Source organism: Triticum urartu, chromosome 4, assembly GCF_003073215.2.
Source record: "Triticum urartu cultivar G1812 chromosome 4, Tu2.1, whole genome shotgun sequence".
NCBI classification, from domain to species: Eukaryota; Viridiplantae; Streptophyta; class Magnoliopsida; order Poales; family Poaceae; genus Triticum; species Triticum urartu.
Genome location: NC_053025.1, coordinates 342,664,518 through 342,680,862, shown reverse-complemented (window position 1 = coordinate 342,680,862; position 16,345 = coordinate 342,664,518). Strand labels below are relative to the sequence as shown.

Genomic DNA, 16,345 nt, shown 5'->3' with positions numbered 1-16,345 from the left:
GAGCGGGGCTCATACATAGGTGGATTTGGCTATGTGGACTCATAACTGCCAATATATGACTAGAGAAAATCTTGGTAATTTGCATACTTGACTTCGCCAAAGCTGTTCTCATGGCCAATAGAGTGAGTCCAAAAGCTTGGTGTGTCTACCGTGTGTAGGTGATGTTTGGTACATCGTCATGTGTTGCATTTATGCATATGCATCCTCACATGTGCATACAAAGGAGGTGATCATATGGTCAGTTCTTGTTTTCAGGAAGACAATTTTTATCACAGCCCTGTTTTCTTTTTGTTATACTTTTTGTTGTGTAATATGTTTCTCATAGCATATGTGTTGATGCATTGCCTTCTCTCAGTCAACAGAGCCAATACGAGCGGAAGTAAATATCAAGATCAGTGGGGGCCAATGTAATCTTATTATAAGCAGAATTAAGCCACTGATCTTGATGAAGTCAGCTAAAAAGAAGCCCCTTGTTCTTCATGAAAGTCCACAACAAGACAAGGTGCCCAAAGAAAAATTAGCACTGGCTTTGGTACTTACATTCTCAGTACCCGAGTTGTCTGTTGTGCTTTATAGTCTTGATGACATACCTCTGTTCCATGTAAGTTCCTTATCATGCGCTCTGTTCTACTCTGAATGTCCATGAGTCTTTGAACAATTCTTGTAACATGACTACTGCATTAAGCTATACCGATGCTTGATATACACAGTACAAATCACGAATTATTTCAATGTGTTGTTTGTTTCTTTTTACATTTTTAAGAAGAATATTCTCAAAATGCTCCACATTTGTAATGACTGAGCCATGGTAATATGATTGTATGATCAATGCATTTGAATGTCATGATTGAACCTTGATAATGTAGAATTTATGATGTGAGTTTTGAAAAGTTTAAAAATCAATTGGCATTTCAGCATTTCCGAGAGAAATCAATTTAGAACATTCCTTGTCTATGCTAATTTTAAATGGGACCAATCTTTTGCCTATTCATACACTCATGGAGTCCAAATGCTAGATCCATTTCTGCAATATTCCTTGTCGTAGCCACAGCAATACTATATCATAAAATGTAATTTGACACAGTCAATTCCTTTTTCTGTTCTGTTCACTCACCTGCATGCCAAACTGCCTAAACGTTGGATATGACCAGATGGGATCAACTTAATTTTACAGTAGCATGTTGTTCCACTTCGAAGGCACTTATCCTTGAAACTCTTGGAGTTTATATGCTTGTGAAGTAAATGTAGTTATTACTTTCTTAATAATAGAAATTGCTGTGTGCCCACATTCCCATTTATCAAGACCATGCCAACATGATTTAAGGCTGGTTGTAATGGAGAGTATCATACACTAGTATCATGCATATGATACTAGTGTATGATACTACTTCCGTAATGCATAGTATCATAAGTTGGTATCTTAGGTTGCCTTATTAATTGTCATGCATGACACAAAGTAGTACTCCCTCCGTTCCAAAATATAAGTCTTTCTAGAGATTCCAACAAGTGACTACATACGGAGCAAAATGAGTGAATCTACACTCTAAAATATGTCTACATACATCCGTATGTTGTAGTCCATTTGAAATGTCTAAAAGGACTTACATTTAGGAACGGAGGGAGTACAACATTTAATATGATACAGAATCATGATATAATACTACATCCTCTCTTTCCTCATTTAATTGTGTGCCATATCATCCAAAAAGTCTTGTTGGCATGCATGATACCCCTTATGATACTACCATTACGACCAGCCTAATGAATTATGAGATTCATGTCTGCTTGGTACTGCAGAAATATTAAGGTTTCAAGCTTTCATGTGTCCAAATTATGAATCACATCAAATTGGTATGTTACCATTTATAACTACTAACCTTAGCTGTAAATACTGGATTATGCAGTGTTGCTTGCTGTCTACTCATTTTTCTGCAAGTAAGTTGGTAAACCAAGGACCTGAACTGCATGCAAAGCTTGGAGAATTAAAATTCCTTGTTGCTGTGAAACATCAACAGTTGATAAATGAATGCATTTCGGGCACCTTACTGCACATTAGCTGCTCAACTCTTGATCTAGAGCAAAAGGAGGCAAGCAAAGATAGCGGTGTTGACCATGCTAAATCTGCTCTCTCTGTTAATATATCTGGAATAGGAATGCATTTCTGTTTTTATTACCTTGAGTTGCTTTGTACAACTGCAATGTCCTACAAGGGTTTTTTGAAAAGCATTCTCCCCCCTAAGAAACGACCTGTACATGAGACTTCTCAAAAATCTACCAAGAATGCTAAAGGAGCACAGCTAGTGAAGATTAGCGTTGAACAGTGCTCTATTTTGTATGTTGGTGACATGAGGCTTGAAGATATGTCCGTAGCAGATCCAAAGCGTGTAAATTTTGGTTCACAGGGTGGCCGTGTTATGATAACTGATGACGCTAATGGTGGCCCAAGGATGGCCTATGTAAACTCGACCAGGCTTCCAGATCATAAGAATGTTAACTTCTCCACTTCTCTTGAGACTAATCGATTTGGTGTGTGTCTGAACAAGGAAAAGCACTCCATGCAGGTTGAACTTGGAAGATCCAGATTAACACATAAAGAATATCAGTTTGATGATAATGCTGCAGAGGAGGTTACACTTTTTGATGTGCAAAAGGCAAAGTTCGTCAAGCGTTCTGGTGGGCAGAATGACAATGCAGTCTGCTCCCTCATCAATGTGACAGATATAGCAGTCAGGTATGAGCCAGATCCCTGCCTGGAATTACTTGAAGTAGCCACGCGGCTTAAATCAGTTCTGCACAGGCTGAAACTCCAGAATTCTGCTACTGAGGTAAAAGAAGAAACAGCACACATGGATACGTTGACAAAAAAAGAACCTACAGACAATAGCCAGCAAGAGAAGGCACAAAAGAAACGGGAATCAGTTATTGCCATTGATGTGGAATCATTGAAAATTTCAGGTGAACTTGCTGATGGGGTTGAAGCAATGGTTCACGTTGGCTCCATTTTTTCTGAGAATGCCAAGATTGGTGTTTTGATTGAAGGGGTTGCGATTATTTTTTGTGATGCACAGCTTTTCAAAAGCAGCCGTATGCAGATTTCACGCATCCCGATTTCTGTTTCTGACAGCATTCCTGATAAGAAGTTTCAGTCTGCAACTACATGTGATTGGGTTATTCAATTGCGAGATGCTTATATATGTCTGCCTTTTAGGTTGCAGCTGCGGGCTATTGATGATGCAGTTGAAGATACATTGCGGGCATTTAAACTTATTTCTGCAGCAAAAACATCCGTATTATTTCCTGAGAAGAAATCTAGCAGCAGCAGCAGCAGTAAAAAGAGCAAATCAAAATCCACGGTATTTCGGTATGTCAGGTTAATTGTACGTGACCTCACAGCAGAAATTGAGGAAGAACCTCTCCAAGGTTGGCTTGATGAGCATATGGCTTTAATGAAGAATGTATTTAGTGAGTCCATAGTTAGGTTGGATCTGCTCGATCAGCTTGAGTCAGCCAAAAACAAAGACTCCCCCAAGGCAAAATTGGATGGCTCTGCTTCTGAAAAGAGCAATGACAACCCTGATGTTTATGTTGATGCGCCTGGCATGCAATCTCTTGAAAAGCTTAGAGAAGAAATCCATATACAGGCATTTAAATCATATTACCAGGCATGTCAGAAGTTGTCAGTATCAGAAGGGTCAGGTTCATGTTCAAGTGGCTTCCAGTCAGGATTTAAGATGAGTAAACAGAGAGCATCAGTTATGTCAATCTGTGCAAAAGATGTTGACGTGAGCCTATCAAAGATTGATGGGGGTGATGAAGGAATGATTAGTTTTGTTAAAAGTGTGGATCCTGTTTGTGCAAAAAATGATATTCCATTTTCCCGGTTGTATGGCAGCAATTTTACTTTGAAAGCTAAATCATTATCTGCGTATATAAGAGATTACGCATTTCCACTCTTTTCTGGAACCTCTGCTAAATGTGATGGACGGCTTGTGCTTGCCCAGCAGGTTAGCCTTTGATGCTGTTCACTCCTTTCATTTATGGAATACTATTAGAACTATGAACCCACCCTTTGGCAATAGAAAAGAGAAAGACTTACTCAAACATCATATAGCTGCAATTTCTCTCTTTGTTCAAATACATAATTGTGTTAAAGCTAGGGAATTAAAAATAATTTCTGCAATATGTACTTCATACGTTTGAAAAAAATTTGTCCTGGTCAAATATCACTTCAAATTACATAATTATTTGTTTCTGGTGGCAGGCGACTTGTTTTCAGCCCCAAGTTCGACAAGATGTTTATGTTGGGAAATGGTGGCGAGTAAATCTGCTACGGTCCGCTACTGGCTATACCCCACCAATGAAAACATATGCTGACATACCATTGTCTTTTCAAAGAGGGGAGGTCTCCTTTGGAGTCGGCTATGAGCCAGTTTTTGCCGATATAAGCTATGCTTTTACATGTGCATTGCGCAGGGCAAATCTAGCTAAAAGATGGTACTTTGAGCGCCCCGAACCCCCTAGAAGAGAGCGCAGTTTACCCTGGTGGGATGATATGCGGAACTACATCCACGGTAAATTCAGCTTATGTCTTGCTGAAACAATGTGGCATCTCCCTGCTGCAACAAGTCCTTATGAGAAGCTAGATCAATTGCTAATCACAACTGGCTATATAGAAATACGATATGTGGATGGTTATGTCAGTCTGTCTTCAAAGTGTCTAAAGGTGTACATCACTAGCCTAGAGAGTCTTGCGAAGAAGTGCACTCTAGAACCTCCACCTCATACAACTATACCTTTCCTTGAAACACCCTCCTTTTTCATGGACATTGCAATAGAGTGGGGATGTGATTCAGGCAACCCTATGGATCATTATATATTTACTCTACCTGTAGAGGGAAAACCGCGAGACAAAGTACTTGATCCATTTCGGTCAACTTCACTCTCACTAAAGTGGAGCTTTTCACTTAAACCTAGTACTGCTGAACCTATGGAGAGTAAACAAAAAACCCAAGCATCTTCAAATGATTCTCCGACTCTGAATGTTGGAGCTCATGATTTGGTCTGGCTATCAAAGTGGTGGAACTTATTTTTTCTTCCTCCCCATAAATTAAGACTTTTCTCTAGGTTTCCACGGTTTGGAGTTCCTAGATTTATCCGGTCCGGAAATCTGCCACTTGATAGAGTTATGACCGAACAGTGTATTCGTTTTGATGCTACACTATTGCAGATCAACAATATACCACTACAGGCTGATGATCCTGCTAAAGGTCTGATACTGCACTTCACAAAGCTCAGGTTGGAAATTTCTTCCAGTCGTGGTAAGCAGATATTTACTTTTGACTGCAAGCGCGAACCTCTTGATCTTGTCTACATGGGCATAGACATGCACTTATTGAAGGTATTTATTAATAATACTCCTGAACAAACAAGTTCGAAGGATGGCCAGGTAGAAAGCAAGAGTCTGCATACCAAAGTTGCAGATAATCCTGCTTGTGAAAAGAGCAAAACAAAAACTAGATCGACTGAGAAAAGCCGGGATGATGGATTTTTTCTGTACTCTGATTATTTCACAATACGAAAACAAGCTCCCAAGGCCGATGCTGCTAGATTATCAGCATGGCAGGAGGATGGCAGGAAAAAATCTGAGGTGACATCATTCAAGTCTGAGTTTGATGGGGGTGATGAAAGTGACGATGCGCAATCAGGTAGTGATGAGGAGGGGTTTAATGTTGTTGTTGCTGACAATTGTCAGCGAGTATTCGTTCATGGATTGAAAATTCTGTGGAGTCTAGAAAATAGAGCCGCTATCTTATCTTGGGTTGGTGGTTTAACCCAAGCATTTCAGCCTCCAAAACCATCTCCTTCTCGCCAATACACCCAAAGAAAGATTCTTGAGAAAAAGCAGGCAATTAAAGAAGCTGAGATGTCTAATGATGCTGCTCCCAACTCTTCACCCTCAGCATCACAGTCTTCAGATCCTCTCCAACAAACCAAGAGTTCAGACCCAGCTTCTTCCATCGGATCCAGCAAGCTAGAGCCAACATCGAGTAGTGAAACTGGTATGCTTATCACACAATCCCTTTTCGTGCTAGCTGTTTGTACTGACCCCAGAACTAAGTTGGTATCTTTTTGTTTTATTATCTTCAAAAATGACTTAGTAGCATTGCACTAAACACTTGGAAATTTTAGCAGCTGCGTTAATAGTTTTCTTACTTTGACTAGTAACTTGTGATGTAGCAACGAAGCCTTCAAACAGTAGTGATTCTGAAGATGAAGGCACGAGACTTTTCATGGTTAATATTGTCCAACCTCAGTTCAATCTGCATTCAGAAGAAGCAAATGTGAGTATACTGCTGCCCTGCTTTTTTGGCAGTTCATATTAGCATTTTAAGAAATATCATATTGTTTTTCCTTCAGTCACAGGCTTGTCGAAACTCAAAACTATGCACAAACCTTTATCTTCAGCACATTACTGGCAGATAATGACTATAACCAATGTTACCCATACAAGAAATAGTGGACCAAGCTGATAGTGGTTGTCAGTCTGCTAAATAAGAGAATTCGAATAACAAATGACTCTGACGTGATTTTCACATTTTAATGGGCCAGAAGTTTGTATTTGATTTTAAAACATTAAATGCAACTACATTTGATATTTGCATCTCACTCACAAATTACTGCCATATAATTGGATAATATATAAATTTCGACGAATCTCAAGGTCCCGTTTGGAACATACGATTCCCATATGGATAAGTTGTAAGAAATTCTACTCCCAGTGAGAATGGATGTTTTGATTAATGTCCTATGAAATTCCCATGTTCCAAATGGTGCCAAAACTTCACAATTTCAGTACGATGGATTGCAGGTACATAGATTGTGTGTGAACACTCCTTGACAGCTAGCGAATTTACTTTCAAGCTCATTGTTTCTTATTTCCTTACTAACTCAGTGCCATGTTTATGGAAGAATGATTTCAGTTTTGATAATACACTATATTTAGGAACACTGTTGCAATTATTGAGATATCTGTTACAACTACATCAGGGTAGGTTTCTGCTAGCTGCTGGTAGTGGACGGGTGATGGTTCGTTCATTTCAGTCAGTTGTACAAGTTGGTCAAGAAATGTTTGAGAAAGCACTTGGCGCCAGCAACGTATCCATCGGAGAGTCCAAGCCAGAAATGACCTGGTCACGTTTTGAGGTTTCTGTAATGTTGGAGCATGTTCAGGCTCATGTTGCTCCAACTGATGTTGATCCGGGTGCTGGTATTCAGTGGCTGCCAAAAATACATCGCAGATCGTCAGAAGTCAAAAGAACTGGTGCTTTACTTGAGAGGGTATTTATGCCATGCCAAATGTACTTCCGCATCACAAGACACAAGGGAGGAAATCCTGAGCTAAAGGTCTATTCTCTGCCATAATTTGATGTTGCTTTGCACCATTTCCGGAGCATCTTTTTGCATAGTCAGTGCCTCAGTGGAGGTAGCAAATGTATGTGTTTACTCTTTTTTGGTGATGCAGGTCAAGCCACTGAAAGAGCTGGCATTTAACTCTCCAGATATAACTGCTGGTATGACATCACGCCAATTTCAGGTTATGATGGATGTTTTGACTAATCTGCTCTTTGCGAGAGCTCCCAGGTATTCTGTCTATCTTGTATTACTTCCATTTTAGTATTTGAATACTATTATGCTATCAGTACCTTCACAACAAATTGGGAAGATCTAACGTGGTAGATTCCTTAAAAAACACTAGGAAATACTCCAATAATGATTATTGGGTGTTTTGTTTATATGGGTACTAACAAACAATGACATTTTTTAGTTTTATATGAGCTTTTGTGATATAATCCCTCCGGTTGTAAAGAGATGAAGTTTTAGGCATTGACACGGTCTGCAATATGTATCTTTGACCGTTACTTTTTGTAACATAGTATATTATGAAAAATCTAATGGTACTATTTTGACCTTACAAATCTAAAAAATAGTTCACATAATTGTAGTCAAAATTATTATTTTTGACCGAATCCTTTTTGGGAAGTCATGTATTTACGAATTGATGGAGTATCACTTGTCAGTGCTAAATGTCAAGTGTGATATATACTCTCTAATCTATATACAGCATAGGATGTCTTGGCCCAATGTGGCCCATAAATCCCTAATACATATCTATATTGCTAGTTTGAACAAGTTGCACATTTATCAATGTTTAAATCTGATGTATGGTAGGACCCTATACAGCCGATCTTTCACGAAAGGAGCGGATCCCGCGATGAACACGATGAACACGAGGGGAAACACGAGAGAAACACTAAAACCAACAAGAATGATCACACATATGCTAGATTCTCGAACACAAAAGAGTTCACACGATCCACGATCAACAAGGGACGATACACGGTAACCGGTTCTTCTCCAAAGGAGGTCTTGATGAGGCCACCCAAAAGGGGGTCTTGAATCCAAGGAGATCTTCTCTGTAGAGGGGCCGCGGTCTCTCTCAAGGAGTAGATCCGATGTGGATGAGCGAGGCTCTATCTCTAATATGAGCTATCACAACACTGACCCTAGAAAAGAGGAGGAGGAGGAGGTCTATATATAGTCTTAGAGGTCGAAGGGGTACATGGGCTTCGGCCCAACACGAAATCAGCACACAGGTGTCGGACGTCCGGTGGTTACCGGTCATTCGGAGGCTCGCGAGGGTCTGGACGTCCGATGCTTGTCGGGCGTCCATAGATTCGGCTCGGATGGGCTAGGGTCTGACGTCCGGTCGGGGTCGGATGTCCGGGGCGTCGGTCGTCCGGTAGTCTTCGGAAGTCCAGCGTTTTGGCTCGGGTGTGGTAGCGCCGGTCGTCCGGAGAGGGCCGGTCGTCTGGTGCCTGGAGTTCGTCGGACGTCCGAGGGTCGCCGGTTGTCCGGTGACTGGGAGTTTCGAGCAGTCCTTCTTCTTGTCCATTGAGCTGGGCGTCCTTGCTGTCTTGTCCGTTGGGTGTAGCTGATCTGTGGCTTTCCGCCAAGTACCTGATCACACATAGGGTTTTCGCTTGTAGTAGCCATGTCTCATGCATAGAAAGTGGTAGTTCGGAGAGGAGTGAGTTCACCTTATCTTCGATAGCCTTGGCTCGTGCTCTTGTCATTGGTCCAAGTGGTGTCGTGGGAGACGTTGATAGGTCCATGGGGATGACCTTGGGATGCTCCGCATCAAAATCTCTTCTCATGCTCTCTAATATGGTATAGATTTGGGATAATCCCTAGAATCCACCATGCTTTGCTCATCAACGGGTGAGGCTTCAATCACTATCACACCACCTCTGTTTTCTAGTACTTGCTGCAAAAACTTAAAGATCTGCCACCTACAAAGTGCAAATTCTATAAAATACTATCTCCAAATTCATTTTTTTGTGACCCGAAAATCTCCACATTCGTTGGCACTCCTGTGGAATTCATAAACATGAATATATTTCTTAAAATAAAAACCGAAATAAGTTTATTTAGTTCGTAATAGCATTTTGGTTTCTGCTAGCTGTATTCATCTTGACTGGGCAATATATATCTTGGGTGATATTTGCTTCGTACTAATGAAACTACTCCATTTTTCAGAACTCGGAAGAGTAATCTGTGCTATCCCCTTGATGATGATGATAGCGACATTGCTGAAGAATCTGATGCAGTTGTACCAGATGGAGTCGAAGAGGTCGAATTAGCGAAGATCCATGTTGAAGTAAAAGAAAGAGAACGGAAGATACTGTTTGATGATATCAGAATCTTGTCTACCAGTAGTGAATTATCTGGTGATCCGAGTCAGTCACCAAAATTGGATGATTCTACATCAATTGCTACTGGTTCAAAGTCAATGCTGGTATGTATGAGAATTACAGTTGTTGCCTGTCCACACAGGTATAAATAATACTCCCTCCGTCTAGGTGCATTAGGCATCTTAGGAGGTGCACTGCAACCTAGGCACGTAGAGATTGGGCTAGCAGAAAAAATTGAATCGTAGAGGAAGCCAATCACACTATTCCTTTCTCAACTGAAAACATGCTATTAATTAGGAGACCTCTTCAAATCCAAATAGTGTGCTGCATAAATTGCTTGCATTGGTCCTCCAATTAATAGATGGGGTCTAACTAATATGCATGCAAGTAGTACTGCTCCTATGTGCCTTAGCGTTTTGGGATTATTTTATTTTCGTCAGATGCCTAATGCACCGAGACGGAGGGAGTATTTTGCTTCCTGCAAATTGTATTTGTTTGTAAACTTCACTGGTTAGTTCATATCTTTTTTCGTACTTACTTAACACTAATGAAGCAAATATTTAAGCTCTCATTAGCATGAATCTTATGAATAAACTACTTCAATCTGAGTTTACCATCATGGCTTTGCCAGGTAAAACGTCTGAAGAAAGAACTTGTGAATGTCCGAAATGGTAGGAAAGAAGCATATTCTATGCTGAGAAGTGCTATGCAGAAAGCTGCACAGTTGAGGTTGATGGAAAAGGAAAAGAACAAAAGCCCTTCATGTGCCATGAGAGTTTCGGTGAGGATAAACAAGGTCGGGTGGAGCATGTTAGCAGACGGAAAAGCCTTTTCTGAAGCTGAGATAAATGATATTGTAAGTTTATTTTTTCTCCAGCCAAGTATAATATTAAGTTTGTGATTTCTAATAGTTCAAAGACTAGGAGTGCCTTTTCAAAAAATGCCGGCGAACAATTATCTGGAGAGAGGGGGGAGGGAGGAAAATTAATCGTTTATTTCCAGATGCTTTGTCATTCCCTTTTCTTAATTCTAGTTATTGCTATGGGAGGGATAGATTTCTTCGTGATATGACAACATTTTATCATTTTCAATCTTTTTTTAGTATCGGAAGGAAAAAGAAAGAAAAGATGGATTGGGTTGAACCTCAAGAGTCATGAAAAATTTGGTAAACCCCATTTTTGAAAATAGAAATTCCATTTAAAGGGTTACCCAAGCTAAATAAGGCGATCTGTTGCCTTGAGCTCACATACTCTTCTTGCTAATCCCAGTATCCAGTTTTTCCTTGATAAAGAATCTGTCAATCTCCACATGTTTGGTTCTATCATGTTGAACTGAGTTGTTTGCTATGTTAGTTGCTGACTTGTTGTCGCACCATACATTCATACAACTGATCTTCAATATCTTCAGCTCTTCTAATAGATTCCTTGTCCATGATAACTCACTCAACCCTTGAGACATGGCTCTGTATTCAGCCTCTGCAGTTGATTTGAAAACAACTGGTTGTCTCTTGCTTCTTCAAGACACTAGATTTCCTCCTAGGAAAACACAATGGCATAAAGTTGATCTCCTATCATCCAGGCAGCTAGCCCAATCAGCATCACAATAACCATCCATGACAAGGTGTCCACGACTCTTGTATATCAGTCCTTTCCAGGACAACTCTTCAAGTACCTCAAGATTCTATGTATTGCCTAGGCTCATGCATCATGCATATATCTGCTCACAACACTTATTGCAAATGCAATGTCTGGTTGTGCATGACACAAGTACAATAATCTTCCCACAAATCGTTTCTTTATACACTAGATCACTTGATTAGGCAGACATTATGGTTTTGATCAATTGGGATTGAAGCAGCTCGACAACCTAGCATGCCAACATCACAGAGGAGGTCATGGGTACCTTTCTTTGAGAAAGATTTATTCCTTTTTCAGACCTGGCCACTTCTATACCAAGGAAGTACTTGAGTTGACCAAGATGTTCAACTTCAAAGGCCTTACTCAGACACCGCTTTAACCTTGCTATCTGTTATGGTGTTGCTAGAAGGAGGGCGCGAGAGGGCCGGCCGGGGCCCTTTTTGCCCACGGCCGGGCAAGATGGAAGGGATTTCCTTCTTAATTCTTTCTTGATTAGATTGATACATCTCCTCTCTTTATATAGAGAGGTTTACTTGACTCTCAAGCAAGGCTTACTTGACCCCTAAGCAAGCGACCCTTATCTCTAATTAACCCTAAGACTGATCACCGAGAATATAGAAGCCGGCGCGGAGACGATGTAGGGTTTTCTGCACACCCTCGTGTCCGGCCGAGTGGGCCAGCAGCAGAACCTGATGACGGAGGTCGTCGTGCGCCAGCACGAAGATACGGCGCCCATGCAGGAGCAGGCCATCGGCGAGGCGCCACGGCTCCTCCAGGTCGCCCGCAGCAAGCCTCTGCTGAAGGAGCAGAGCGTCCGGCGCGGCCGCGGTGGCCCGACGGATGTCGGCGAAGAGGGCGAAAGAGGGCCCGTGCGGATGCATAGCACCACCCCTCGGAGTCGCCGACGGTGGCGTCGTGGTACGCGTCGCGGCGAGACAGGGCGTCGGCCACAGTGTTAAGGCGGCCCGGACGATACTCGACAGTGAAGTCAAAGCCAAAGAGCTTGCTGATCCACTGATGCTGCGGCACGGTAGACAGCCTCTGGTCCAATTAGAACTTGAGGCTGTAGTGATCCGTGCGAATCCTGAACGAGTGGCCCCAAAGATAGGGCCGCCAATGGTGCACAGCCTGCACCAAGCCAATGAGCTCCCGCTCATAAGCCGCGAGCTTAAGATGGCGTGCGGCGAAGGGCCTGCTGAAGAAGGCTAGAGGGCCATCGCCCTGATGAAGGACGGCGCCGAACCCCGCACCGGAGGCATCACAGTCCACCACAAACGGGCGGTCGATATCAGGCATATGAAGAACGGGGCCCGTCGTGAGGGCCCCCTTGAGGGCCTTGAACGCCGACGTCGCCTCATCCCAGGCAAAGGCGTCGCGGCGCAGCAGACGCATGAGTGATGACGCGATGAGGCCAAACTCCAGGACAAATTTCCGGTAGTACCCTGCGAGGCCCAGGAAGCCGCGAAGAGCCCGCGGTGAGTGTGGTGTCGGCCAAGCCGCGACCACCGCCACCTTGTCGGCGTCCATAGCAACCCCCTCAGCCGAGATGACGTGGCCGAGGTAGGCGACTGAAGGTGTCCCGAACGAACACTTCGAGCGCTTAAGATGAAGATGGTGCGCCCGAAGCTCGTTGAAGACGATGGCGACGTGCTGAAGGTGCTCCGCCCACGAGGCGGTGTAGATAAGAATGTCATCAAGGAAAACGAGCACAAACCGACGCAAGTAGGGGCGGAGGACGTCGTTCATCAGAGCCTAGAAGGTCGTCGGGGCGTTGGAGAGGCCGAAAGGCATCACCAAGAACTCGAAGTGGCCGTGATGAGTCCGAAACGCCGTCTTGGCGACATCGTCTGGGTGCATCAGCACCTGGTGGTAGCCCGACCGGAGGTCGAGCTTGGTGAAGAAACGCGCCCCATGGAGCTCATCTAGGAGCTCGTCGGCCACCGGAATAGGAAACTTGTCCTTGCGTGTCAGGGCATTAAGGGCGCGGTAGTCGATGCAGAAGCGCCACGTGCCGTCCGATTTGCAGACGAGGAGGACCGGCGCCGAAAATGGCGACGTTGAGATCTGGATGATGCCCAAGGCGAGCATGAGCGCGCATTGCCGCTCCAGCTCGTCCTTCTGCAGCTGGGGATAGCGGTAGGGGTGCACTGCAACCGGCGCCGTGCCCGACAGGAAATGAATGCGGTGATCATACACCCGGGCTGGCGGAAGGCCCTGAGGCTCGTCGAAGAGGTCGCGGTGCTGCTGCAGAAGGTGATCTAGCAATGGGTGCTCGGGCTCGGTGGCGGCCGCGGCCAGCTGAAGCTGCGGCGTCGCCGGAGAGGCGCCACCCATGCCCTCCCACCGGACGCGGCGACCCTGGCGCCAGATGGTCATCGTCAGGGCGTCAAAGTCCCAGAGGGTGGGACCAAGGGTTCGCAAGAAGTCGACGCCGAGGATGAAGTCAAAGCAGCCCAAGTCGATGCCCGCGCACGTGATGGTGAAGTGCTCGTCGCCGATAGTGATGGGCACGTTCCGCGCCAGCCCATGACACCGGAGGCGGTCGTCGTTGGCCACCGTGACCCGAAGTTGCTCCCCGCCCGTCGGCTAAAGCGCTAAGCGGCGCATGGTAGCCTCGGGCAGGAAGTTATGTGTGGAGCCCGTATCCAAGAGGGCCACCAGGCGTTCGCCATGAATCATCACCGGCAAGAGGATAGTTCGCTTGTCGCGGATGCCGGCAAGCGCATGGAGCGAGACCACGAGCGCCGTCGCCGGGGCGGTCGCGGGGGCGGCCTCCGCAACAACTGGGGGCGGCAACTCGCCGTGCCTGTCGGCGGGTGTGTCCTCCTCGACGTAGTCGGCCGTCTCCAAGTAGAAGAGGCGCGGGCAGACGTGGCCCGGCACGTAGGGCTCATCACAGTTATAGCAAAGCCCCTGGAGCCGATGCTCGAGCTGCTCGGCCTGAGAGAGCCAACGGAAGGGCCGCGTCGCGGCCGGGGTGGTAATCGCCGGAGTGGCCGGGGGCAGCCGGCCTGGAGCAGGTGCTGGGGGCTGCCTGGCGTTCCGTCGGCCTCCTCGAGCCGGGGCCGCCTGCTGCAAGGCCTGCGCGCGACACTCGAAGGCGCGGGCGTAGTACATGGCCGTCTGGAGGTCCTGGGGTCCTCGAAGCTCCACGTCAACGCGGATGTGATCCAGGAGACCGCCGACGAAGAGCTCGGACCGTTGCTGCGCCGTCACGCCCGGCGCGTGGCATACAAGGGCCTGGAAGCGGTCGGCGAAGTCCTGCACCGTGGATGTGAAGGGGAGGTAGCCGAGCTCCGCCAGCCGGCTCCCGCGGATTGGCGGCCCGAAGCGAAGGAGACATAGCTCACGAAAACGCTCCCAAGGGGGCATGCCGCCCTCGTCCTGCTCGAGGGCGTAATACCACGTCTGTGCGGCACCTCGGAGGTGATAAGAGGTCCGACGCGAGTGTGCGTTGCCCCTGGAAGAACTGCTCGCACTGGTTGAGCCAGTTGAGGGGGTCCTCAGTCCCGTCGTAGGTGGCGAAGTCGAGCTTGGAGAAACGTGGAACGGCGGGTCAGCGCGGCCCGCGTAAGGACCCGCGGAGCCGGACGGATCACCGTACAGCAGGGTGGGCGTCGGCTGTTCCCCGACCGTAGTGTAGACAGGCTGCGGCGCCGACACGGACAGCCAGGCCCGGAGCGGTGACGGCGACGGCGACGGAGGGAAGCGAACCTGCTGGGTCGGGACACCTCCCGGCGCGGTCGGCCCTGGCCCGGTGCTGAGTGGTGGAGGGGCCTGCAGCGGCGGCGGTTGCTGGATGGAGGCGGTGGGTGCTAGAGGCACGGCGGGAGCCAGCGCCGGCCACTGCGGGGCGGCGGCGGCAGCTGCAGCGTCCCAGCGAACGCCGCGGAGGCCCCTGGATGCGGCGAGTACCACGGCAGGGCCGGCGGCCCGGTGGCGGCAATCGGCGGCAGGGGCGGCGGCGGCCCGTAGGGGCTGGCCAGGTACGGCCGTATCCCCTGGACGGCTGTGACGAGGTCGTTGAGGACCCCGGTGACCTCCTCCGGGGTATAGGCGGCGGCCGGTGGTGCGGTGGAGGGCGCCGGCATCTGGGCGGTGGCGGCGCCGGAGGGGGTGAATAGCGGCGCGGATGGGGAGGGCAGCGGCGCGGTGGAGATGGCCAGCGGCCCGGTGGTTATATAAACAAGCTGTAAGACTCTTTTTCGGATTAAGCAATAAGACAATTCTATTGCCCTGCTCCCAGAGGAGCCGGAACCCTAAACCCTAACCGCCTTCTCTCACCGCCACAGCCTCCTCCACGCGCACGACGGCGCCCAGCCGCCGCCGGCCGCGTGCTCACCCGCGCCCAGCTCCCTCCTTCCCCTACAATCTCTGGCCTAGACCTGGTAGAACCCTAGCTCCTACCACTATCTCTACGTCATCATCACCGGTGATAATGATATCAACATAAACTGCAAGGATGGTTAGTTTCCCTTTAGAGTGTCTATAAAACAATGTATGATCACCAGTGCATTGTCCATACCCTATGTCACACACCACCAGTCTAAACTTGTCAAACCAAGCTCTTGGAGACTGCTTCAGTCCGTAAAGGGCTTTCTTCTAAACCTGGGCATTCTCGGGGCCAGGCCTTACAAAGCCCAACCTTAAAATCTCAAGCCCGAGCCCGGCCTCGCCAGAAATAAATAATCAGTGCACTTTTTGATTAAAATAATAATTTTCAGGATATTTAAAATATATATTATATCTATATATCTAATAAAATAATGGTTTATGCCCTGTTCGGGCTTATCTTCGGGCTTCCGGACCGGGCTACAGACGGAAAAGCTGAGCCCGAGCCCGGCCGGGATGTCGGGCTGTCCATGCCTGCATCTACTTTCTTCAGCCTTCTTACCTTGCCAACGGTCTCAGAAGTCGAGAACCCAGGTGGAATCGCCATGTATACCTCTTTGTCGT

At 46.5% G+C, this 16,345-nt stretch overlaps 1 protein-coding gene across 3 annotated transcripts in view; it reads left to right on the top strand.

The window, feature by feature from the left end:
* Positions 1 to 16,345, top strand: part of LOC125551630 (protein ABERRANT POLLEN TRANSMISSION 1-like) — a 39,364-nt gene that overhangs the window by 15,342 nt on the left and 7,677 nt on the right. For 2 of the 3 annotated variants that reach the window (XM_048714900.1, XM_048714902.1), the window contains 8 exons: positions 356 to 601; positions 1,905 to 4,004; positions 4,262 to 6,059; positions 6,238 to 6,341; positions 7,048 to 7,404; positions 7,523 to 7,641; positions 9,598 to 9,856; positions 10,384 to 10,608. In XM_048714900.1, the coding sequence (XP_048570857.1) occupies positions 356 to 601; positions 1,905 to 4,004; positions 4,262 to 6,059; positions 6,238 to 6,341; positions 7,048 to 7,404; positions 7,523 to 7,641; positions 9,598 to 9,856; positions 10,384 to 10,608 (5,208 nt within the window). The remainder of the gene's footprint in view (positions 1 to 355; positions 602 to 1,904; positions 4,005 to 4,261; positions 6,060 to 6,237; positions 6,342 to 7,047; positions 7,405 to 7,522; positions 7,642 to 9,597; positions 9,857 to 10,383; positions 10,609 to 16,345) is intronic. The other variant, XM_048714901.1, reaches the window with a different exon arrangement.